Genomic DNA, 27,269 nt, shown 5'->3' on the forward strand with positions numbered 1-27,269 from the left:
TTTATGAGGAAGTCGGTCGATAACTTTGGTAATGGTTGACGTTTAAGAAACGGTATAAAAACCAGACGAATATTTATGTATGAATCATTTCTCATTGAGAATTTGTCAGAGCAGCTGATCGAGAGAGAGAGAGAGAGAGAGAGAGAGAAAGAAAGAGAGAGAGAGAGAGAGAGAGAGAGAGAGAGAGAGAAAGAGAGAGAGATAGCTGTCATGAGGTTTTGAAAGAAATACGAGTTGTGATGACAGCTGAAAATTTGATGCCAATAACATCAGTATGGCCTATTCCTAACAAGCGTAAAGTATTATGAAACTTGAGGCCACCTGAATGAAATTTCAATATATTTCTATTATCTAATTTTTAAACCAGTCTCACAATAGTGTCACAATAACCATCAACACGTTAGTTAGAATAACTTTAAGCCAATCCGCAAGCATTGTAAAAGGGCAATAACAAAACAAAAAAGCATAGTCGGTACAACCTACGAAACCTTAAAGTTTAAGTCATTAAAATAAAAAGATTATACCGCTCTCTTGCTATCATCACAAAGGAACATCAGCGCTGCAGAATGTAAGCAATGACGATGCAAAGGACAATCTAAAAAGCTTTCAGATCGATAACGTGAAACGTCCAATCCACTTGCAAGTTATTGACTATTTACAGAATAGATTCCAAAGTGAAGCAATAACACTATACACAAACAAAAATGCAACACTAAACAACCATAATACAACACGTGACACAAACAGGACATGCACATATTATCATAAAAACGTCCACGAACATTCAAAGACCTTGTCCCAATCCTAATGTATTTGACATTACCACGGTCAACATATGCCACGAATGCCACATAATCCCCGGCTCTGGTATGTAAACAAAATACACACCATTATAATATCATTATGATTATAAATGTATTAGATAGCATTTACGCTGATCATTCAAAAATCCAGCCATTCATAATTTTGATTTGTTTTTTGTTTTTAATTGAAAACAAAAATATCAAATAGAGAAAAAGGGAAGGAAGAGAGGTACGAATCCGAAATTAAGACCACGACAAGCAAGTCATCACAAAAGATAGACAACCTTTTAAAGATGTTGCTTAACCAGGCTACTTGTCTACTTCAGATACGAATATTTGGGTAATTGGGTCATTGGGACGGTAAGTAGTACAAAGTTGCAACTTGTAATTCAATTAAATAGCTATATCTTCTTGGTATCAGATGAACTTAACCAGAGTCATTTCATATGTATGGCGGCATGTTATTTTACATATAGGCAGTCATGAAATGGCCGGTTAATCCTAGCAGTGGCTCTGCTGCATTTTGTTGTTATAAGTGAGCTCTGTCCTCCTTTTTGAATCACAAAACTTAAGATCTTATGGAACCACCTCGAGTTTAATCCCCGTTAAGATCTCTCCCTATTTTACTTAAGTATTGTTGGATGATGTTATTTTGTTAAAAAAAACAACAAATAGACTGCCGTTCTCTGACAGCACACGTTTTTAAATACTGGCCTGAAAACTTTAAATATCGATCCGGATGTGCTATAACTTGTCAAAAAATAATCCAACCCGATAGTTCGAAGAAATCTCGGGTTTGAGACGTTTAAAAAGTTGCGGGTCATCTTAATTTATCGATGTCATCTTAATTTATCGATATTTGAATAGTCTAATAAGATTTCTTGCCAAAATGAAAATGTGTGTTTACTCCTAGCAATTGTCTGTATGGGGAGACTACAAACATAGGGATTATTGATGACTTCGAAACATGCAATAGCAACTATCAATTGATATTACTACATACAGTCACTAATCGCGTAAAAAAAGGAGATCGGAAGGCAAAAACAAACAAAAAAGGGGGAGGGGGAATACGCGATAGGTGACAACAAGATACATACTACGAAAAAGTTGTAAGGGATGGTGGTTGACCCCCCGGGAGGAATTTTTGAGATTCGGAGGGTGTGAAGAGATTTGTATCAGAATAAAAGCGACACATTTTTTTATTTTTTTTTTGGTGGAAGTACGTGGGTTTATTAGGGATCTGCACACCAGGTAAGCTGATCACCAATTGATATTACCGATCAGTAAGGCTGCCATGGGATTGGAGGGAACGACAGAGGCAAGTGAACTGTTCATTGGTGGTGGCATAATATTATCAATGAAATTTATATTATTATAACCCCCGCCACATCGTTTCAACTCCAAGACAATAATTTAACATTAAAATCTTAATATGGCTTAGGCATGTTAGACTATCCTTCATATCGAGAAATGGCGAGAGGAGGACGGATAGACAGCGTTGTAAAGGTCGTAAATGACACGATTTCCATTGAGCGAGAGAAAAAACATAACAATAAGTGAAAGAAAGAGGAAACGGACATGAAACGGAGAACATCAAAAATGCAAATTTTTCCTTCAAATACCATCGGACAATCCAGCCAATACTCAAGCCTTTGTCATTGTACATGGATTGTGTATTATTATCATTATAATTATTGATTGTCACTTTTGCTGTCGGAGGGGCTTTACCACTACTTTGGCACATTCCTGCCCAGATTAATTCGGACCTTCAGAAGTGGAAGACAACTAAAAATAGAACTAGAGAGTCCTTACAACGGCTATTCTTATAATGTAAGACTGCTTGATACGACTAGGGCGTGTGTTCTACAGAAATTATGATCGTGAGTGGAATGCATCTGGACTGATATATTTTTCAATAACTCGAGAAATGTGTTTAGCATAAAAGAAAAACACACACTACAAAACATTCGAAGCTCATATTTCTCGTTATATTTCTAAATTCACGTCTTGGTGTATTCAACTAGCGGCTATGTAGGTCTAGTGGCATGACACTCGATTTCGGATCAGAAGGCCCCCCGAGTTAGAGCCTCGCTCGGCGCATAGTTGAGTCAGTGGAAAAAGGCTCTTTAGTCAAGGCCGTTGGAAAAAAAAATGTAATATCGCCTAACAGGCGTCATGTCTCGTTCTACATGTTACGTGTTGCTGTTGATGAAGGACCCGTTGTAAAGCGCTTTGAGCACGTTTAGTGGATATTGCGCTATATAAAAGCTCTTTTTAAAAAATACACATTCACCTTGACATAATACTGACATGAGATGGTGCGTCTCCATTATTATCAGTCGTGCTTGTGGTGCAGTGGTAACGCAAATCTTTGTTCACTCCGACTTTATAAGATGGAGACAGACCCGAAATTGGTAGATCCCTTTGGCCTGGAAAAGAAACTGCATTTCCTCATAATTGAAGTACAAGGCCTTAAATTGCTTACTTGAATAACAGAGATGTCAATGAGAAGTTTTCATGGCTTAATCAGATAAAACGAATTGAATAACAAAAGAGGTCTTCTACAGTATATTTTTATTCCCCCCCCCCCCCCCCTCCCCACATTTTCCCATCGATTCCTAATACGTGGGCGTGGATTAAATACAAACAACAGCAACACAGTTCCAGGACGAGAAAATCTTTAAGAAAACCTATTAGAAGACTTCCACCATTTTAATCAAGAGAAAAGCAACGACTCGCATATATGATGAGCTGTAAACCATAAAAGCATAATATAAATAAATGAAGATAATAATTTCAAAGAAAAAACAAAAGGGTAGGTTTCAGACAACTTCCCCCAGCCAACAATATAATAAGATAAACAGCAACGCAATATATGAAGTCTGAAAAGACGGGATCAGAGCAGTGGACATAACTTGAATCTAAAATTAATCTCAAAATACTTTTTTTTATACTTGTATATTTTCATTATCCGGCCGTACTATTACCCTCTAATAACATGCGGGCGCGTTAACGTGTGCGAGCGAGTTTAAAATCATTTACCAGTAATCCTGAATAAATAAATATAAAAAGAAAATGAGAAACGAAATCCACAGGACAAAACAGAAATCATAGGTTGGAGAGAGAAGTATAAGTGGATCAAAGAGTTCATGCCTGAAGAGAGATGCCAAACTTTACTCAAAGTAAATAGAGAGAGAGAGAGAGGGAGAGAGAGAGAGAGAGAGAGAGAGAGAGAGAGAGTAGAGAGAGGGAGAGAGTGAGCAAGATAGAGGGAAGGGGACACGTGCGTGTGAGTACCTGGAAGTGTGCATTCCCAGCGAAATTCCATACATAATAACTCAATTAATATGTCTTTTAAAATTATAAATAATATCATTCTTCATTCTATACGCGACCATTGATCTTTACATTAAATACTGGTCACTTAGGTAAATCTTCCTTGTCCAGAACTATGGAAGAACGTGTGGATAGCTCGAAAATCGGTATAATTGTATAAGGTCATTGCGAGAAAGGTCAATGTCACATCTAGGGTAAAATACCGTGTAATAGTCATGCACCACCCCACTTTTACAATAATTGCAGTTAAGTAAAGCTGTACGATATAGTATGGGGGCCACGCAATATTGCAAAATAACCTATTGTTACTTCCATAGATGACAAGGACAAAGTACACATTGTTGATTCGAATAACAGGAAAACACCGATGAATTTGCAACAGGCCTTTTACTATGTAATGAAGATTTTAGTTTATTTGTTTAAGTAGATTCGTGCATCTAAATTTATGTATATCTATATTGATATTACTCATCCATAAAACACGCGTCTCTCATTCTTGATTGTTCGCTTTGATGCGAGTGAATGTGTTTATTTATTTATCTTTTCGATGTTCGTTGAATCATATTTTTAACCGCAATATTCTAAGATTCATACGAACGTTTAAAGAAGAGCTAGAGAACTGAGTCTCACAACAAATCTTGGGAAATAACAATAAGTAAATATTAAACTTATCAGAGGGAGGTTCATAAAGAAACTGTGTGGGAGGGATAGGGTAAAATATGAAGAATGGGAGATGGAAAGAGAGATATCAGCTCGAGGGAAAAGGACACTTGTGACCATGTGAGTCATAAGAATCTGATATTTTAAAAAGTCTAGCTATGCTCGGTTTCCCCTCGATCAAGACCTGAGGTTTGGCCTTTAGGACTGATTAACTCCGTTTATACTACTGCTTACAAGTGTGACGTGATTATGTCAGACAGGATAAGGTGAACATTGCACTCACATAAACATAGAAGGAATTCGGAGGTATTAAGTACATGCCTACACGAAGGGTCTACATTTCAAAACGGTCGACTTAGTGTCCAGACAGTAAAACTACGATTTCTAGTCGCCTACTTTGGAACGGTACGATAGTAGTGAATGACTGCCACTACATACTCATATTATTCATTACTTGAAAAATAAAATAAAAACTAAACAAAAGTCCACCGACATCAACACCAAGACATGTATGTGCATATGAGGTCCGTGAACAGAAAGGTAGAGTAAGAGAAGAGAGGAAAATGTATACTTAGAAATAGAGGGGTTGAGGCAAAAGAAAATGCAATAAGAAAATTGTAAAACGTATCATGGCTGAAATATACAAATTCTTAACGCATGACAATAATAAGCTATTCAGAATTTAGATATGCAAGTAGTCGAGATTGTCCTCTTTAGATGGTAATTAACTATTTCTAATCCATTTAATGATTACATAACTCCATCCTTCCAGATTTTTCTGCAGAATCCATATATATATATATATATATATATATATATATATATATATATATTATATATATATATATATATATATATATATATACGATACGCATGACATTAAAAGCTCACACTGCTTGGTAATATTATACGCTCAGCTTCCTTTGAGCCCATTCAATAAACAAACATCCAAAAATAAATATTGAATCTCAACTATGAGTTTAACTCGTATTTTTTTTTATGACCTTTCAATTCGATTTGGGCTGTTCTTCTTATTGCCAAAAATTGTTTTGTTTTTGTTTTTTTTTTTGTTTTTTCCATTCAGACATCTACGGATCCAGCGATATCATGTCATCGCATGTCTGTAATCGTCAATGTGTTTAATGCAACGTATTTCCTTAATCTGTGACTCATTCGTTCAATTAAAAAAAAAACATCACCCCATAATAAAATATTTACATAAAAGAATATAATGAATAAGAATAGCTATCATCATTTCGTGCCAAACCGTCTTTTCACCACTACCACTCCGTTTCGCGTTCCGCCCCAATTTTTACCTTCGACAAATCCCAAGTCAATGAACGAAACCAAAATAATACAAGTAAAGAACGAATGCTTTCGAAAACGTGTTTGGTAACAAGGTAGATGGGCGTTTCATGAATCGTGTGTATTAAGCACTCCTTACCTTATAAGGTAATAGTCACACTAATCTCTTCTTTCCCTTGTCTGGAATGATATATCTACACATGGAATCTTATTCAAACAAATGGCTTTGGGACCCATTCAATGGCTGGATCAGGATATGGCATTACTAGTTGGTAACGAGAAGGGGAGCAGATAATGTTGGAGACATATCATTTGTTCCAAAACTAGGTGGTAAAAAGGGAGTTTCACTTTTGTGCCTCTAACCCCACCCCCTTCTTTATACAATAAAACAATATAATTTTGTTTCATTTGTATAATTCATCAATATAACACAGAATAGCGGTTATAAATAGATGGAAAAAAAAACAATGTTGCTGGGCGTGAAGTTTAAAGAAAGTAAAATTTAAAAAGGTAGGATACGAAATATCTGCAAATAATGAGAATTAGGCTATCTGTTTTGGTTCTCAATTACTCGATTCATGTGACTGAAGAAAAAAGTTTATACCACAGAGAAGCCATTTGGAGATAGCATTTAGGCCTTTTGTGCATACGTGAAAAGTGCAAGCCTACTATAATGATAACCATACAAATCGTATGCAGATAAAAACCGTTACGCTTGACAGAAAATATCAGGAACAAGGGTGGAGTTATGGCTGCAGTGATAATATGATATTCCTACGGGTTTGGTGGGGGGACAAACTAGAATGATTTTCTGAATTTAAAAAATAGTTGATAGTGCACAAAACGAGAAACTAAGCGAATACAACGTTGAGTAAAATGAGTATATCACCACCACCAACATCAACAATTCTATTTGATGCGTTACCAACGCAATCAGACCTCATTAAAGTGCATTCCGTTGAATCTAAAATGCAAATGTATTTTGTTACATAAAAGTATCTCTATCATTGCGTGTGTATTTAGGTGCATGAGCGCAGGTTCGTAAATCTGATTGTGTGTGCGTGTGAGAGAGAGAGAGAGAGAGAGAGAGAGAGAGAGAGAGAGAGATAGAGAGAGAGAAAGAGAGAGAGAGGTGTGTGTGTGTTGGAGGGGGGGGGGGGGGAGAGGGGCAATGTGCACTTCATCAAGGTCAGAGAAATTTCGTGTCCTCTGACTCAGAGAGGATAAACCTCACTCTTGATTGAGGCACCCAATGTCAGTGGGATGATGAATCCTAATTCACGTTTAAAAAAAAAAAAAAGAAATGTATTTACTAATTTCTATCGTAACAGCAAGACTTTCAGCGGTGCAGATGAAAGTTGCAAAGTCCGGAAACAACTGCTTAACAAAACTGTCAATGGAATACAAGAAATACATTATAGTCTACAATATCAGTGTATTCTTTGGCGGCAGTAAGTATCAGTCGGATTGCACACGATCTGCTACTTCAAACATCTTAGAAAACACTCAAGACCCTCAGATAGCATAATAAGATAATGCATGATCATCAAAATACCTGAAAGCTATCTTGAGAATGTTCGTTCGAGATAGACAAGATGACACTGAGGTCACTCACCTTTGGGGGGGGGGGGGGGTTAAATGAAGATAAAGACAATCACGACAACTATTCATTTACAGAGTTAACAATTTCACTGATTACTTATAGTAACCTAAACTTAATTTTCGATTGTTGATGGAATGGAAAGGAAGAAGGGGGGAGGGGGTGAGAATGATAATAATAAATAGCTGACAATCAATAATCGGCGTCTACGATGGAGCAAAACAATTGTGATCAAAATTGGATGTCTTTGATATTCTTAGGAATATTCAGATATATTCTGTTGGGCTTTGAAAAAGTGATTACCATTTGATAATTACCAATATTCCTGTATGGACAATATATATCGAAGTGTTGCTGTTGGTCAGGGACCCTTTTTAAAGCGCTTTGAGCACGTTTAGTGGATATTGCGCTATATAAAAGCTCACGTTTTTGTTTTGCTGTTTGTTTGTTTTTTTAATACCCGTATTCAAATTATTTTACACACTCATGTTTTCTGCTGACCACGATGTTTAACGGTTCAATGGTCACCACGCCCCAGTGACCATACATATATTTTGTACCCGATACATAAGCCAATGTGACAAGACCAGAGTAGAAATGAGGGCGAAGGGGGACGATGGCTAAATCACCACAAATTTCCGTTCATTCTTGAGCATACTTTACCAAGAACAATGAGAACAACAAAAGAGTAGTTCCGATCCTAGGGGCATTGTTCTAGTTCTTAATGGAGAGATTTGTCATTAGATGGATTATCTGAAATGAAAAGAGACATTCTTGTCACCTTTCTAGTTCTAGCCTTTATATTCACATTTCCACGGCAGTGTTCACGGCACACTGGTGCTTTAGAAAATGAAAAATCTGGTGAAACCAACAAAAGATAAAATATTGATAACCGCGATAACAAGCACACAAAAAAAAAGTGAAATGTGACATGGGCATTAACTGACATAAAATGAAAGAATTAATTGTAAACGAAACGAGTACATAAGAGACCATTTTAGTGGCTAAACGCGAGCAAATCTACGCTGTGTTAGCATGCCATTTATTAACGTGTTATTTGAAGTTTTACATTTAAATGTGAGGATGACAAGAAAATGGTATGAGTGTTGGGCGTGCACATAATATTTGCAGGTCTGACGACCGAACCTTGTTTCTGTGGACAATATTTTATGTTGCTTTGAGTAAATCTCCATTACAACAATGAGACCATAGGAATATGCGTTATTAGACTTTTTTTAAATGCCCAAACGTCAGATGAAATCAAATAACATTGGGGTTTATCAGAACATGTTAAAATGTGAGTCGCAGAAATATTCTGTCTGGCTGAGACAAATGTGCATGAAGAAAAAAGACAGAAAGAAAAAAAGCGAGGAGAGGGTGAGGTCTTGTTAGCCCATACCACCAATTATTAGTTTGTTATCTCACCAGGGATGGCCACTGCAGCCACCAAAATTAACGGTTTTACCACTAGCAGATACTTACTAAATACTATCCCAAAGCAAATAGGTGTGTGAGGTCAGGTGAGGTCATCCGCAGTTAGAGGCAAGACTTAGACTGGCGTAATAATTTGTATAAGGAATTAGCGGCGGACAGTAAAGACAGTACTGACTGGACTTGGACGACTAGATGCAAGATTTTGTTTGCAAAATTGTTACGTATGACTCGTCTTTTATAGTAAGTTTTCATAAACAAATAATATTGTGCATGCATCAAAACAGCAAAACTTGTACGTTTACATTTCAACAATTAATTGTGACATGTTTTCGCAAACATCATAAACAAGACATTTCTGAATCTACATTAGTAAATATTTTTTAAAAACCGGCATAGAACTTGATCTTCTCTTTTGTTTTCTTTTTAATCATTATCTCTTTTTTTTTTTTTTTTCAGTGATCGTTCCATAAAAACGTCTTAACAGTTAACAGGGCATTGGTAGAAGTGTGTATAAATTGTCTGATGAAGACACCTTTATTGAAAAGTATGATGGATAAACGTCTGCGATGTATAAGAATGAGTATATGTCTTGAAATACTCCTATTGCGTGGAGAAGACAGAACATCGTGGAACAGCGAACGGATAAACACATTATGTTAGGTTTGGGTGGGTACTCAACTGTAATAAGTGATTAGAGGTTGGGACTGAATTACTCGGTCAGGTGTTATGGGCGGATAGATAGAAACTGACATGAAAACAACAAGAGAGAGAGAGAGAGAGAGAGAGAGAGAGAGAGAGAGAGAGAGAGATGATAATGTTTAATGATTCTTATTTCTTATTCATTGGGATAAAAATATGGTTGTACATATTCAGAGTTTTGAGAAATGGCAAGCGCCACAGAATAAAGCAATAATATAAGATGAGTTGTGCACGACACGAACATTACCTAACCCAAATAAATGAAAAACAAAGAGAATTATATGATTTGTAAAAGACACAAAAAACTATAGGCCAAAGCATGGCCAAGAAACACCAGGACTCTATTTTGTGTGTGTTGTTAGATGCAACCACAAACGCACTCAGAGGTCAGATGTTTGTCCTACACATAGCAAGATAACGTTTTCTTACCAAGTATCCAAGTTATTAATTTTTCAACAAGAGGTCGAAGGCAGAATGGAGCGCATAGCATGCGACAATACAAGCCACTTCGAAGCTAATTAATAAGAGTGGAAAGGTTAAGAGATGTTTGTGGAAAATTGAATACACGATAAACATGCACGGCCTATCCACATACACAAATTATATGTTCTCTCTTCATTTCTTTCCCAAAAGAGCAAATGGAAAACGTATGAGAAAGTAATAGTTGGAACAAGAGCACACAACAGAGAGAGAGAGAGAGAGAGAGAGAGAGAGAGAGAGAGAGAGAGAGAGAGAAAGGGATGGGGAGTGGTTGAGGTATACAATAGGCTAGCAAAGAGGCTCTATAAGTTGCTGGGTATACATAATATAATCTTTGAAGTTATCGCATAATTGTCTGGGCCAATGGAAAAGCCTACCAGTCTCTGGGCCAATACAATAGCATGCTTTCTATTCAAGTCATACCTTGCCACTCTACCCACGATGCAAATGGGACAAAAACTACCCCGGCACCGGATAAAACACCCATTCTATTGTTCGATATTTACACAACGATATAGAGGAACTTGGGGAAATAAATGACGCTTGGGCTCGTATCTAAATTGAAAAAAAAAGGCTAAGGCGGCCTGATAATACGCAGTATATGAAAATAAAAATTTTACCTAACATAGCCCTTTACCAATAATTTGCTTTTTAATTTTAACAACACAAAGTAAGTTGGAAATTCGACAAGATTAAATCGCATACAATCACAGCTATCCACTTGCTTTTGAAAAGTCCTGTTTTGCGTTTAGTTTTGGTTGCGGTTGAAGAAAAAAAAACATCAAATGAAGACACCCCATTAACCTTTTACATTACTGCATAACCAATGACGATCGTTTGGAGAGCCTTCAAAAGGCCGATCAACAATATAATTCACCAAAGAAGCATTGCAAAACAGCATTAAATACGAAAGGTTAAATGCGAGCAATGCTACGTTCAATCGTTCAATTCTAACGGTCGGTAGGGAATCAATCTTTATCCATGACGTATAGGTGACCATCGCCATCAGGTGAAAACCTCGGCTAAGACACCTTAAGGAAACTAACGGATTACACTGTGCAATGTTATTTCCCTTTTATGACGAGGTAATATGGAGATATCCGGAGTCAGTCCCATAAAATCTGTCGGGGTCTACCAAGTCCATGGTTCACTTCACGAAACGTTAAGTACCAAGTCTCCTTAAGTCCCCGAAAGCCTCATATATATCTCTTTTGTGGAAACCCGACACCCAGTATTATGACACTCAGTTCCAAAGTAATATGTGGTACACAGGCTTTATGCGTCAATTCACCACATTTGATCAAATATTTATTGTAACAGCTCTTCCAGCATCGTTTAAGCCGATTCCTATATGATTCAGTGACGCATTCAAATTTAAATCAAGACTTTTCATTGTAACATAACCATTCACCTGTGATGCTTCAGCGCAACCATTATCATCATCAGATAAACGTGACCACATTTAAGAGAGTTGGTTAATATTAAAACATGTCAGCAACCGGCATCTATACATATCATAACTGCCAAACCACCATTGCTAATACCATATTCATATCTGACATGATCCGACACACCGTAATATGCAAATCCAGCAACTGGAATGTCACCGTGCGATATCCCTGTATGCAACGAAGACTTGCATTCGATTTCAAAGCACACAATTTTAAAGTTCATACGAATAATTGGGCTACTAGTGATGTAATAAACAAGAATCATAAAAAGACAACAACAAAAAAGTGACGGTTGGGCAGACAGAGACAAGTAAACCAGTCACCAGCCGGTGTCAATTGTTATACACTACACACCGTCCTATTCAGTACATACCATTCAAACTTGATAAATAATAACAATAATAATAATAAGAAGAAGAAGAAGAAGAAGAAGAAGAAGAAGAAGAAGAAGAAGAAGAAGAAGAAGAAGAAGAAGAAGAAGAAGAAGAAGAAGAAGAAGAAGAAGAAGAAGAAGAAGAAGAAGAAGAAGTAATATTTTAAAACGCACAAAGGCATAACCATAATACAAAAACTGTAATTTGCAAATGAATAAGTTAATATCTTTTATCTTAACTGATGGAGTGATAAATTGTAAAGATACTCGATGATATCCAAATTTATAGCAAAACGAAATCGTTATGCGAGTGAGATTTGAAATAATGCCTGTTTGAATTGTTGCTACCTGTCTGCTTAACTAAGCAAACAGTATACACACAAAATTTATGTTATCGTCGATCCTACAGTCCATATTCAACTATACATGTACTTCTTTAGATATATCTTTAAATTAAGCATCAAAATGTTTGGTCTCAAGACGGCATAGAGTCTATTTATATATAGAAATGATCATTTACTCCAAATGAAAAAATAAATGAAATCATGTTTCAGGCGATGTTATGGTGATCTTCAGACTTCCCCTGAGAGAATATTTCGAAAAACATAACCATTACAGATTAGAACAGCTTTTAACAACAACAAAATGGAAAGAAAATAGAAATAACTTATACAGACAATGCATGCTACTGAAGTGGAAGAATACACGACGAGGAAAAAGAAGTAATAAATTTATGAGAGCAATTAATCAAATGGTCTCAACTGCTCACAATCGTAACGTATTGTAAGTCGTTTATGCCCAAGACAAAATAGGTTGGTACCCTTTTGTCATTTGGTATTTGTATATTAATATGTATATTGATGAAAGCACGTGCTCTGATGGAAAAAACTGTGTAGCATCAGTTTACTGTGACTAAGTATAACGGTACACTAGAACTTATATATTTCGACACAGTAGGCATGTCACAGAGCAAGCCAATGGCAAGCACATAAATTACAGTTGGAGCTACAGCAGACAATTTGGTAATTGCAAATTACTCACTCTTCCCCCCCCCCCCCCCCCCCAACTCCCTAAAATAATGACATGAGGGCCACACAGAGGCACTGACGACCCTGACAATGAGGGTTCTGAAAAAAATGGCCCTAGTGCAAAAAGACCCATCAAACCAAAATCATTGAGTAATCTATTGTCATGTCAGCAGTTCTTTTTTGTTGTTGTTGTTAATCTAATACCATACACTTCACATTTTTCAAAGATGAATAAGGAAAGACAAATTTAAAGATGACATATAACAAATAAAACACTAAACAACAGAAGAAAAAAAAAACCCATTAAATGTGTGTTTGGGAGAGGAAGTGGACAGGAATGTTTTGCTGGGTTTTTTTTTTCGTTTTTGTTTTATAAGATCATACGGAAGAGCTGAATTCAATATTTGCTGAGGCAAAAAGGAAAATGGCCAATTTTGTCTAAAAAACCTTTTCATTGTAGAAATTAAGATACAAACCAGCACAGTCACACACAAAGACTGAGGGCAGCATTTTGTATTGTCACCAATGAAGAGTAAATAAAATTCTGACTGGAATGTTATTATAAATCTAAATCTAAATCAAAGAAAAGGTGTTTGCGAGGAAGTGATTTAGTGATGGAGAAATGAAGAGACTGAAAAATAGTATAAGAATGCTCAAAAAATTTAGCGAGTTTTTCAGATTCATATTGAAATACAACAATTAATCAAAACATACAAAATGCATTTGGCTAACAGAGGTTTTGTACCCAAAATGTTCCTCTAAAACTGTTTTGTTTACCAAAATATGACCCATTACTCAAGCAATTCTCATCCTCTTTTGCTGATAACAGAATGTAAAGTCAAAGGACCATCATTATTATTATTAATGATTTTATTCAGATCTCAGTTATTTGTGTTACTCATAAATAATTATGCAAAAAATTCACTCTCATAATTCATAAGCAATAAATTTAGAATTAGAATGCATTGCTGCAATTTTTTTAAATAAGAAAAGTTATGAATGACTCAGTGCAAAATAGAGTTCATCACATAAAGTGCATAAAATTTGTGAGGGATACTAAGTTGTGTAGCTATGCGTTCATGTGGTATGACACTTGGAAGGTCCTGGGTTTGAGCCTTGCTCGTCACATAGTTCGAGTACAAGGAAAAGGCTCTTGACTCACATTCTTTCACTGTACTCATGTGTAAAATGCGTACCTGGCCATTAACAGCATTGTCTCTGTCGGAAAATATTGTAATATTGCCTAACATGCGTCCTGTGTCGTTCTATATGTTACACATTGTTGTGGTAGGGACCATTTGTAAACTGTTCTGAGCATGTATAGTGAACATTGCGCTATATAAAAGCTCATGTTTTCAACAACAAAAACCTCATATTTTACATTAGTGGCACTGCTTTGCGCCCCAACGTTTACTTGGAATAGAGACAAATTTCTTCTTCAAGACAAATATAGGTAATGCTACCTTTTATTTTACCCCAATCTCTATATTTGGATAATCCCACCGCGACGGTGGAAAGGAAGCACATCTATTAAAAAACTGGAGGGCCTGAAATTCAATCTCCAGTTGAGAAAGGTTGATTTTTAAAAATATGTCCTTGTTTATGTTTTTCTGTCTCTTTTGAACAATACACAAGGATTTTTATATCGGTGAATTTACTTAGTCAAATCTTTAAAATAGAATGACATACTAAGATTATACAATGATCAATAACAAAATGGACATTAAAACTGTGGATTTGACGTTTGCATGCTACTGCCTTTACATGATAGAAACCTATTAAGGCATGTGCAGGGCTAACACTATCCTACAAAGATATCAAACAAAAGGTTCTACAAAAATTAAAATTAAAACCCCGTTGTGAATTCTAATTCTTGAGCTAAGGTGGAAACATTCCTGTCATATTTGACATAAAGTAGAAATTCCAACCAATACAGCAATGACACACTATTTCTCTGGCCACCATAAACAAGCGAGGGGGCGACTAAGAACAACATTGCCTCTCAATCTCGACAATAATTTGAACTAATTGAATGATGAAATCAGAATAACACAACTGACATGCAGAGCTTTCAAACATCAGAAAAATGGCAAAAGACAAAGACATTTGGAGGATCTTCACCAAGAATATGAGGAACAGCCAAAGCTGCAAAGTCAGATGACATTGAATCTTGAAAGTGGGAGGCTTAAAGACAAGTCTTCCAAGCCAGCTACTGGAACCCCTTATCTAAATTAAACACAAAATCTATCACAACATCAACACATCATGGAGTCAACCAACACATGTCCTCAAGTTGAAAACATAATTCAAAGATGTACATTTTCTTGAAATGCAAGGTAATATTTTTTCATATTGTACACGAGTATTAGTATTAGCAGAGAAAGACATTATACTACAATTTAAATTCTGACAACTTTTACAGTTAAAAAAGAAAAAGGTCAATTATGATAATTTCTTCTTACAACAGCTTTAAAAGATATAAAAACATCACCTGTCGAGATCAATATCTCACTGCGTAACCATTATCACATTCCATAGACATAGAGCAGCACAAAGTTACAATGATTATGATTAATGACAAATAAACACATACATAAACAAACATTCATTATCATCATGCCCCCATAAACCAACGAACACGAGCGCAAACAAACACAAAAGATACACACAGAACATCTATCAGTATGTTAAGCAAAAATCAATATACTTATTATATATCTACTATAAATAATAATAATAATAATAATAATAATAATAATAATAATAATAATAATAATAATAATAATAATAAATACAGTGTATTATCTAATAGATACAAAACTGCTGATAACTTGCTAATGAACAAATTTCTTCGTATTGGAGTTTAAAGAGTGCGTGTGTATTTCAATGTGTCAATAGCATTGCTAAAGGAAGCATCCATCGTCCTAAGCTTAATTATGAGAATGGCCCTTCTCCAATCATTCATTTTCCATTTTATTAGATTATCTTTCCATTTCTTCATTGACATTGTCATTGTCTCTCCCTTTTAAATTAACAACTTATGGTCCTTAACTAAGTCTTAATAATATGTTTGAGAGAAAAAAGGAAACCAAATGATTTTTTCATCCAATTGAGAGACTGTCCTTGTCCGTCATAAACTGACTAAAACGACAATTCTTATAGAAAATTCATTTTTAGTGAAAAGGGATGGGAGAAATTCATTAGACGTCTAGCTCTCATAATTTCGATAAATATCTGAATCAGTGACAATATTTTTACTGTCAGTTTCAAAACACACAGGAGTACCAAATTGAACAATGGATAAATTGAAAAGTAAATGAGATAAACAAAACCTGAATAGGCTTCATCAGTAAAGTCAATGGCACTGAATCTAATGAAAGGCATTGGGCTACCTCGTCTGCTAGAGATAACCGACCTGCTTCCGGGTGAAAAAAAGGTAAATAAAAGCCTACGACCTGTTGATGTTTTGTATATTATTATTTTCAGAACGAAACGCAGAGGCGATGAGCAAGAAAAATTATTTTAATACCTTTGAAAACTGATCTACTTACCGATATTAACGATACGAATCCCTTCATCCTCTTCTAAAAACTTGAGAACCTTCGTAACATTTTCAAGCTTCTGTGTAATGAAGTTAGGCCGCTTGTTGATTCTCGTAAATTTTTTTCCCGAAAGAACTTCCACTAATGCAAGAAGTCGTAATCCATCGGATAAATCAGATCCAAGGTTGGTGAGACTCTTATTCACCGTCTTAAGATGCTCATTTGCCCATCTTTTGAAGGTTCTTTCCTGAATTAACTTCCATTCGGCGTCCTCTGCGAGGTGTCCCTCGTTCGCCATCTCTTCTTCTTCTTCGTCCCAATCGGGGTCTTCCTCGTACTGCATGGTGTCGGCTTATTTATTTCCCGTGACAATCCAATCACCGGTCGGTGTCGACTCAACTTTGTATGGCGATTCAAAAAGGCCTAGGGGATGATTTTGTCTTATAGAGATTCTTGTTTCTTTGGGGCTGTTTTGGTCTGTAAATTGAAAGTGAATCGGTATTTCATTGATATTATGACTATTTATGAAATAATTATTGAAAATAGCTAATGAAGTGAACAAGTCGAGATTGTGAGATATAAAAGCTAAAAGAGCAGACGTCTCTTAAACTTTCGAGTGGCATGCACTTGAGAGGTGTCGCTGCAAGAAGTATTTTATAGTGACGGCAGAACATTAGAAGTATTCGACTTCAAGCCTAGCTATAACCTACACATGTATTTAAAAATCAGGAAATTTCCCATCACAGCACCTCCGCACTCATAAGTGTTTCAACTGAAGACTAAATAATAAAATAGATAAATATATAAAATCGGACAGGTTAACTGTGTAAAGAAAAACAAGCGAATCAAATCCTGATCTCATGAAAGCAATCTCATTACATGCTGATTTTATAGTCAAATTCTGTTTATATCTATTTATTATCAGACGTGCGTCAAAAACACGTTTACCATTTTCATAATACATACAAAGACTTTGAAACTTGATACGTCATGCCTAATGTTAGTACAAAGACTAAAACTAAAGACAATAAGATAACTTCCGCTTTTATTGTCGTCATGAATGATGCGCTACAATATTCCTAATTTCAGTCTATAAACATTCGATTTTATTCTATTATTTATTGTTTGTTCATGAAATATATATTTCATTATTATGTCTAGAAAGCATTCAAGCTGACTTTCGATATCCTTTATTTGTGATGACAGGAGAATAGTTAATACTGCACCAGTATAAAAATAATAAATCATCGAAATGAACAGAAACAAAACAATCTGGATTACGACAATAAGTTATAAATTCCCGAAACAGTAGCAAAATATTTATAATATATAAGCTTGGACAGTAACACCGAGGCCTGGGCAGGGATCTTTGACATCCTGTTCTCCCATAATGTTTACTATTTTTCTTTCTGTTTTTTTGTTGTGAGGGGGGGGGGTTGTTTTGTTTTTGTTTTTTGGGGGCTATTTTTTTTGGGGGGGGGGTTCTTGGTTTTTTGTTGAGTTTTTTGTTTGTCGTTGTTTTGTTTGTTTTTTTTTTGTTGTTGTTGTTGTTGTTTTTGTTGGTTTTTTTGTTGTTTTTTTTTCTGGGGGGCATAGTTCTTTGTGTGTGTGTGTGTGTGTGTGTGTGTGTGTGTGTGTGTGTGTACTTACGCACAAATTAGTCGACGATTGCTTTACAATACAAAGATGAGTGGATAAACAATATTATCCAAATCAATACGCTACCCCTCGTCTCAAAACTGTATTATTGTCGGGGTAATCCTGATGCTGAGAATTGATGATAAAGCTACACCTATAAAATTTTAGTAAAGATGAGGTGCCTTTAATTGGAAGAACAAATTCTTTGCGTAGATTCCAAAAGCCTGACATTTCTTCTTTCCGATCATTTTGTATTTAAACTCAGTTTTCTTTGTCTTGTTCTCCCCAAATTGATACTAAATGGATACGATATATCACATTTATCTATTGACAGCGGGCATTTTTTTAATGGGCTCGGTCCTTGACATGTGTTTTGTTGGCGTAAATGATGACACTGTTAAGATGAAGGATACGGGGCCGTGTCAAGTAGTTAAGAGTTAAAAGTGGTTGAGTACTTGACTTGTACTGAGTAGCGTGTAATCATTAAATGGACTATGGGTGTGATATACGTGTGACACTGCATCTACTGAATGTCTGAGCAGATATTCTAGATTACAAAGTTAGTTAAGATAAAGATTTTGTGTTTCGTTCCTTTGATTCATCAGTTGTTTTTCTTTTTACTACATTTATTTTTTATCTCTGAGAGAAAAGTATCAGTAAAATGATGTTAATAAGAAGTAAATAAAAACATTCCAAATTACATCATTAAAAAAGAAAAAAATATAAAATCTATGTGACTAGCTCCTTGATTGACAATATTGCGACAAAATTCTTTTATCCAGAGCGATGTGTCTGTTGTGGGGTTTTCCCCCTCCTTGTTGTTGTTGTTGTAGTTGCTATTGTTATGAGTGTTTCTCGAATTATCGCGTAATGGCTTTTCTTCTGAGCCATTTTGCCATCCAAATATGCATTTTCGTTAATACCCCCCCCCCCAATAAATAATAGCGTTTGTTATTCGACCTGCAATTGTTCATGTAGCTCACATCCAATTCAATGATGCTTAGCTCTCAACAGCTTTCCTCATAACAAGGATTGAGGTAAGAATATGAGTCAATCATTTTATATGACGTATGAGCCAAACACAGTTAAATTAACTGTAGTTGCCAACGAGGAAACAGACTCTTTAAAATTGTTGAGTACTAACATTAGACATGCGGGGAAAAAATATTTGTTCTATTATCATAATCGTATAACTATTTGAATTTGCATACCATGATCATAAAAATCTTGCTCTTATGTTGCCACTCAAAACTTTTTTTTGTCTGTGATAGACTAAAAGCACAAAGCTGGTGCCCCAATATCTTAAATAAATCTAGGAGGATTGCCCGATTGGTAATCATGCCTCAATGTCTTGATGTCACAATCTGACAGAATAAATATAGTGATTACTGTCCAAAGCCCACTTTCATTCGCAAAATCGAAAAAAATCATATGGTTTTCGGATGGACTTTAATATGAAGGTTACCTTAAAATGTCTTCGTCTCACCATGTCAATCCTCAAGACTTAGACAAACTGCCCCCCCCCCCCCCCCCTCCAAAAGAAAAGATTCATGGGAAAATCAGTCGGCGCTTCATATTTTCTTATTTTTCTTGTCTAAATAAGTCGCAACATTGCACCTACAACATAGGTGGTTAAAATGTTACACATGCGTAAGTTAAAATTAAATCGTAACACATGTTTGGGAGTATCACTATACTTGAACCACTGATAGAAGTTGGAAACGAAGTGGTAGAGGGAAGGGTGTTAGGTAGACGAAGGGCTTGTTGCACTCCCTGATGAACATGAAGATGTCTAAAAACATCATGTTGAAAACGAAAATGTCGTGTTCCAATCGAACTGTACTCACCAACCAGTCCACCAAATGAAATACAAAGTCCAGATATTGATGCTGTGCGCTTAGGTAATTTACTCACAATATTACGCTTGCCGTCTATAACGTACAAACAGGCAAAACTATGTGTAACCTTGAGCGTTTATAACCCGATTGATATAATTTAGTGAGAATTACTCACCAAAATGGCTGGCTAAAAACAATAACAAAGAGCTGAGTGACGTCAATTTCGTTCTATCTATGACGGACCAAAAAAAAAAAATAATAATTGAGCTTTTATATAACGCAATACCAACTAAACGTGCTCAGAGCGCTTTACCTATGGTCCTGTTAGGCGATATTACAACTTTTTTTCCGACAGAGACAACAATGTTAATGGCCAGGTACTCAATTTACACCTGAGTACGGCGAGAGAGTGTGAATATTGAGTCTTTTCCAAGGACACAACTATGTGCCGATTGAGGCTCGAACCTAGGACCTTCTGGTCCGAAAGCAACTGTCATACCACAAGACCACAGAGCCAACACACAAAACTATGTGTAACCTTAAACTCGAGACTAAAGTGAAAATATGTATCGCTGTCTTCGCTTAAACGTTCAAAGATAAAACGATATTGACGCCACTCTGCTCATTGTTATTGTTTTTAACCAGCTATTTTTATGAGTATTACATTAAACAGGCTATGTGGTCTTGTGGTTTGACACTCGCTTTCGGATCGGAAGGTCCTGGGTTGGAGTCTCGCTCAGCGCAAAGTTGAGTCCTTGGGAAAAGCCTTTACTCACATTCTCTCACCGTTCCTTCTATAGGTAGAAGCTTTACACATTTTGAAAGTATGCTTCTTTTTTTTTTCGTTTCGGAGACTTCTATATTTATGGTTGTGGTATGAAGATGTGACAATGCAATTGATTTGTTTCACTCCTTTGTATTATGATCATATCTTCATACGCGTAGTGTATGATGATGCCAAAGGAAATAGCGATAATAATAATAATAATAATAATAATAATAATAATAATAATAATAATAATAATAATAATAATAATAATAATAATGATAATGATGATGATGATGATGATAATGATGATGATAATAATAATAATAATGATGATGATATAATAATAATAATAATAATAATAATAATAATAATAATAATAATAATAATAATAATAATAATAATAATAATAATAATAATAACAGAAATAGTAATAATCTATTTGATAGTTCTTTGCGATAGATTTGGATCATATCCAACAATTAGCAAGCAACTGCTGTAACTAAATTTTACGCCGCTGATTCATTTACTTTTTAAAAATAGTTAAATCACTTTGAAACTTTGAAAATATGGACAATTTCAGTAGCTATCTTAGTTTTCAAAATTCTAATGAACTTTTTATCATCTCTTTGAAAAATATGTGCATATATCATGACAGTTTTGATAAATGAGGATTGCCCTTAATAGAACACCATCCTTTGATTTTTGTTTAAACAACCGTGTCAAGATAGTGCATGGTGTTGATATTAATCACGAGTATCGCAATGTTATATATAGCTCACCCACTGCATTGCCGTACACTGGGGGAAACAACAAAGCACATTTGAAATTGTGACCAGAAAACGCGTCCTTCATATATCAATCGATTAAAACTACTCCCATCTTGTCAAAACCTCTCAATTCTGAGGCTTCTATGAAGTCCTGTGTTCTATAATTTTTGTTTTTGTTTGTGCTATTTGTTTTGTTTTGTTTTGTTTTGTTTTTTTGTTTTTTTTTGTTTTTTTATTTGTTTTTTTTTTTGTTTTGTTTTGTTTTTTTGTTAGTTTTTGTTGTTGTTTTTTTTTTTTTTTTTTTTTGGGGGGGGGGGGGGGTTGGGGGTTGGCAAGATGCAAATCATTTTAATCGATTGATCGATATTTGTAGGACGAGTTTTATGGCCAAATTTTAAGAACGTGGTTTTTTTTTTTCAAAGTACTACAGTAGGTTAAACTCATACTCATAATGATCATGGCATGCTCACTCGGTTCATGTGCGACACACCTCGGTAACAACTTAAGCTTTCATAACACCCACTTACTCAACTTGTCAGGGAATGTCTATCATTTCTTTGCACTGCGGCGTAAAAGTAAAATTGTTTTGTCACACTACGAGGCGTTAGGGAGTTCCGTTGATTTTGGAATGCGGTGTCGTATTTATATTAACTGTGGCGCTTGACACGAATGAATGTCAATGCAGATTATGGTGATAAAAACATTAGGTTGATGTGTCTTGGGAAATGAGAGGGATGAGGAGAAGGAATATGAGTAAGAGGATGTTGTGGGGGAGGGGGGGGGGGAGGATGTTGGTTATGTTGAACAAGGTGATAGTGGTGGTTGAAGATGGTGTGGTCATGGTGGTTGCGATTGTGTCGGTGGTAGAGAGGGCGGTTATGTTGTAAGAGTAACGTGTTGATATTCTCAATAACGTATTATCACTACGATGCTGTTGTTGTTGCTGATGATGAGGTTGATGACGAGGATGACGATGATAATGGTGGTGGTGATGATGATAATGATGATGATGATGATGATGATGATATTGATGATGATATTGATGATGATAATTATGATGAAGAGAAGGAGGAAGACGAGGAGAACGACGAAGAAGAGGAGGAGGAGGAGGCGGAGGAGGAGGAGGAGGAGGAGGAGGAGGAGGAGAAGGAGAAGGAAAAATAAGATTGTTGACCGGAATGAGTAATGATATTATATGGTTGGCGTGTCTTAAAAATCAATTTCGTAGTAGAAAATTAATGATAATTTCCCATTGAGACTCACCTTTAACACGGCAATGAATTCGATAATACTGTCTATTTCTTGCCTCATCAAAGGGTAGGCATTGTGAAGTCGTTGGTCATTATATGTTAAATACATTAATCTATGAGGGAGAGCGTAGATGGTAAGGAGAATGGGATTAATAATGTTACCACTAAAACGTGATGGTAACTGATACCAAGAGAGAATTTGTATTGTGGAAAATGTATTGTTTATGATGATAATGATGATGATAGCACTGGTGGTGATATGAGGGTGATGGTGTTGATTATTGATGATGATGTTGTTGTTGATGACATCTATGATTATGGTGAGGGTGATGATGATCATATTTATGAGGATGATTATGATAACGATAATGATGATGACGGTGATTATAAAGAAGATGAAGAAGAAGAAGAAGAAGAAGAGGAGGAGGAGGAGGAAGAAGAAGCTGATGGTAGTGACAGTGATGATGACGGCTACGTGGTGATTAAAGCGCGGTACTAAAAGCTAGTACAAATTCATAGTATTATTCACTGTTTTAGCAACATTCTCTTGTCTACCAATATCTAAATGTTTTCTATCCTCTATTTTTTATATTGCTTTAACTTTCTTCTTACTTCCAACCAGTAAGTTGAAAGAGAGATAGTCATTTTACTATAATCTATTAGTCCAGAGTATGTTTGATATCTCTCATCACTCCACTTCACCCTAGTCGTCGCTATGTCTTATCTTAGACAGCTTATCAACAAACATACCTCTCTAATTTACACCATGTACAGTCATGTCTAAATAACCCAGGTCTCTTTGGTATGGGTATCTTTCCACCCTGAAAAGTTGAACTGGTGGTAGGATGTAACTGTAAGCTACATGACTGAAGTCTCGGGTTTGGGTTTTTTTAAGTTTGAGGGAAGGGGGGGGGGTTGCCCATCGTTGCCCATCAACGAATCGCTGTTGAAATATTGGAGTTGTTTTCAAATTAAGCACACAAATATTTCGATCAAGTCCAATTTATTGCAATGGGTCACAGGCATAATGCTCAAATTAAAATTGTTGATAGGTTGCAGGAAGGTATGTGGAATTTGGGAAAGTTGGAAATTAACGATTTAACTAACATATAACATATGGTCGGTAGTATTGGAATTTTTTGAGGAAAAAAAAAGGAACAAAATTAAAGAATTATCAAATGTGCGTTTGCTCATGTGTGTATTTCTTTCGATCTGTGCATCTGCGCAAGAGTATAAGTGTGTGTGTGTGTGTGTGTGTGTGTGTGTATGTAAGTGATCGATAGATAATAAATAGATAGATAGATGGATAGGTAGATAGATAGATAGATAGATAGATAGATAGATAGGTAGATAAATAGATAGATAGATAGATAGATAGATAGATAGATAGATAGATAGATAGAAGATAGAGAGATAGATAGATAGATAGATAGATAGATAGATAGATAGATAGAGAGAGAGAGAAAGAGAGAGAGAGAGAGAGAGAGAGAGAGAGAGAGGCAGACTAAAGGATAAGAGGGTAGGTAGGAAGGTAAATAGAGAGAGTGAGCAATATGGAAGGATAATAAGCAAGAAAGGGAGAAACAAACTCTCCCCCCCCCCCCCCCCCACACACACACACAAAGAGAGAGAGAGAGAGAGAGAGAGAGTGAGAGAGAGAGAGAGGGGGGGGAGAGTGAGAGAGAGAGAAATGTAGTAGTAGTAGTAGTAGTAGTAGTAGTAGTAGTAGTAGTAGTAGTAGTAGTAGTAGTAGTAGTAGTAGTAGTGGTGGTGGTAGTAGTAGTAGTAGTAGTAGTAGTAGTAGTAGTAGTAGTAGTAGTAGTAGTAGTAGTAGTTATCGTCGTCGTCGTCGTAGTAGTAGTAGTAGTAGTAGTAGTAGAAGAAGAAGAAGAAGAAGAAGAAGAAGAAGAAGAAGAAGAAGAAGAAGAAGAAGAAGAAGAAGAAGGAAGAAGGAAGAAGAAGAAGAAGAAGAAGAAGAAGAAGAAGAAGAAGAAGAAGAAGAAGAAGAAGAAGAAGAAGAAGAAGAAGAAGAAGAAGAAGAAGAAGAAAAAGTAATAGAAAAAGAAGAAGAAGAAGGAATAGGGGGGGAGGAGGAGGAGGAATGGGGGGGGGGAGGAGGAGGAGGGGGAGGAGGAGGAGGAGGGGGAGGAGGAGGAAGAGGATGAAGCGGAGGGGGAATAGCAGATGAGGAAAAGAGGAAGAAGAAAACGGGTGAAACAAGGGGGCAGAGGCAGCCATTAATAGAGTGAGACAATGTCTTATTTATTTTTTCAAAGCAGTTATTGGGACTCTCATGCTTACTTGGAAAAACTGGAGGGGGAGGGGTGGGGGGTTCTATCCGAAACCCTTCTAGGTATGTGAAAACAAAATGAAAAGCTATACTTTTTAAATATTATTAATATGAATGATGATAGATAGGAGACGTTAGGTAAGTTATGTAGGTTGTTAGGTCAACTGACGTAGTTAAACTTACACCTTACATCTACAATGAATGAGGGCAGCATCAAATAAATATCGAAACAAATTGGTTTTAAAGTCGGGACGGAAGGCAGATTACTTAAGTGTAATAAAAAAAGGCTTACATTTAATTCCTCTTTCACAACCTAAATGAAAGATAAAAAGAATAATAACTTTGACAAGCAGTTAATGGAAGGAGTATAAGACGACAGACAAAACTGGAGCAACATTATTTAGGGCATGTCTGAATGAGTTAATGGAAACCTTCCTGCTTCGTAATACACTTCGTTTCTTTTATTAATTTCTTCCGCTTTTAGGTCTTGTGGTATTATATTATGTCTCTCGCCTTCGAACCTTTGGATCCATGATTCGAGTCCAACTGTGTGTGGCGCGAAGTTAATTCCTTTGAAAAGGCTCTTTAGTCACATATCACATTCGTCAAAAAGAAAATAGGGAAGTTCCAAAAACGTTAGAAATTTTACCCCCCCCCCCCCCCCCCTCCTTTTTTTTTCCCATGCAGAGTCAACCACTTGTCGTTTTGCCTTCATAGTATAACGTATTAATAGATGATAAAACGAATCTATCAAAACACCGTAAGATCGATAGAAAGTAGATACATTAATGGCTCGTAAATTAATACATTGATGGATGGACGGAAGGGTGGATGGATAGATAGATAGATATAGACATATTAGTTGTATTGATAGATTGAGAGATATATTGAATGGTGGCTGGATGATATGATGGAGGATGAATGGCTGTGTAAATAAATTGATACTGACAGAGGATTACAATGTAATTACAATGAATAATAGTGATGAATAGCCAAACGGTGATGTTAAAAGGGCCATATACATGATAATAAAACTCTTGCGTTACTTATACACACTGTTTAAATGAACTAACGTTCAGGCATGTTTTTAAAACTTCCATCATAATAGGCCAGAACGAAAATCTTCAGCCCCCCCCCCCCCCCCCCCCGGTCCGTCCCCCCACCTCCCCCAGGTTATCTATGAAATTATTTATCTCTACACCTGTATCGAAATTTAACTCTTGTTCCATTTTGACAGAACTTGGTCAGTGCCTTCAGGTCGGTCAAAGCAACACGCTGGGCTGACCTACATTCGATTTCGAAGGTAGATGCAGGCTACAGAATGAGATTGGGTAGGTATAGCTGAGATTTTGTTGCTGCTGCGTCATCGGGGTTGGAAATTGATCAGGCTTTGGGTTTGGGATGGAAGTGCGATCAGTATTTGGACGTCAGTTTTCCTGTTGTTGTTGTTGTTGTTGTTGTTGTTGTTGTTGTTGTTGTTGATACTGCTGCTGCTATTGTTGTTGTTGTCTTGTTGTTATTGTCGTTATTGTTGTGGTTATTGTGTCTGTTGTTATAAATTCGTCCTTTTAATGATAATGAAGATGATGATGATGACGACGACGACGATAACGATGACAATGATAGAGAAGAAGAAGAAGAAGAAGAAGAAGAAGAAGAAGAAGAAGAAGAAGAAGAAGAAGAAGAAGAAGAAGAAGAAGAAAAAGAAGAAGAAGAAGAAGAAGTAGTAGTAGTAGTAGTAGTAGTAGTAGTAGTAGTAGTAGTAGTAGTAGTAGTAGTAGTAGTAGTAATAGTAGTAGTAGTAGTAGTAGTAGTAGTAGTAGTAGTAGTAGTAGTAGTAGTAGGAGGAGGAGGAGGAGGAGGAGGAGGAGGAGGAGGAGGAGAGGTGAGAGGGAGGAAAAAAAGAAGAAAAAAAAACTAAAAGAGAGAGAGAGAGAGAGAGAGAGAGAGAGAGAGAGAGAGAGAGAGAGAGAGAAAGTGAGAGAGTGGGGGTTGAGAGTAGAGAT

General features: G+C 36.2%; 1 protein-coding gene across 5 annotated transcripts in view; it reads right to left on the bottom strand.

The window, feature by feature from the left end:
• LOC144975048 (filamin-A-like) overlaps window positions 1–27,269 on the bottom strand; it is a 138,444-nt gene that overhangs the window by 102,619 nt on the left and 8,556 nt on the right. For all 5 annotated transcript variants that reach the window (XM_078918726.1, XM_078918725.1, XM_078918724.1 and 2 more), the window contains exon 2: window positions 16,721–17,188. In XM_078918726.1, coding sequence (XP_078774852.1) covers window positions 16,721–17,054 — 334 coding nt within the window. In that variant the 5' untranslated portion in view covers window positions 17,055–17,188. The remainder of the gene's footprint in view (window positions 1–16,720; window positions 17,189–27,269) is intronic.

This window comes from Berghia stephanieae, chromosome 6 (assembly GCF_034508935.2).
Source record: "Berghia stephanieae isolate SIO BIC M18660-M18661 chromosome 6, UCSD_Bste_1.3, whole genome shotgun sequence".
Lineage (NCBI taxonomy): Eukaryota > Metazoa > Mollusca > Gastropoda > Nudibranchia > Aeolidiidae > Berghia > Berghia stephanieae.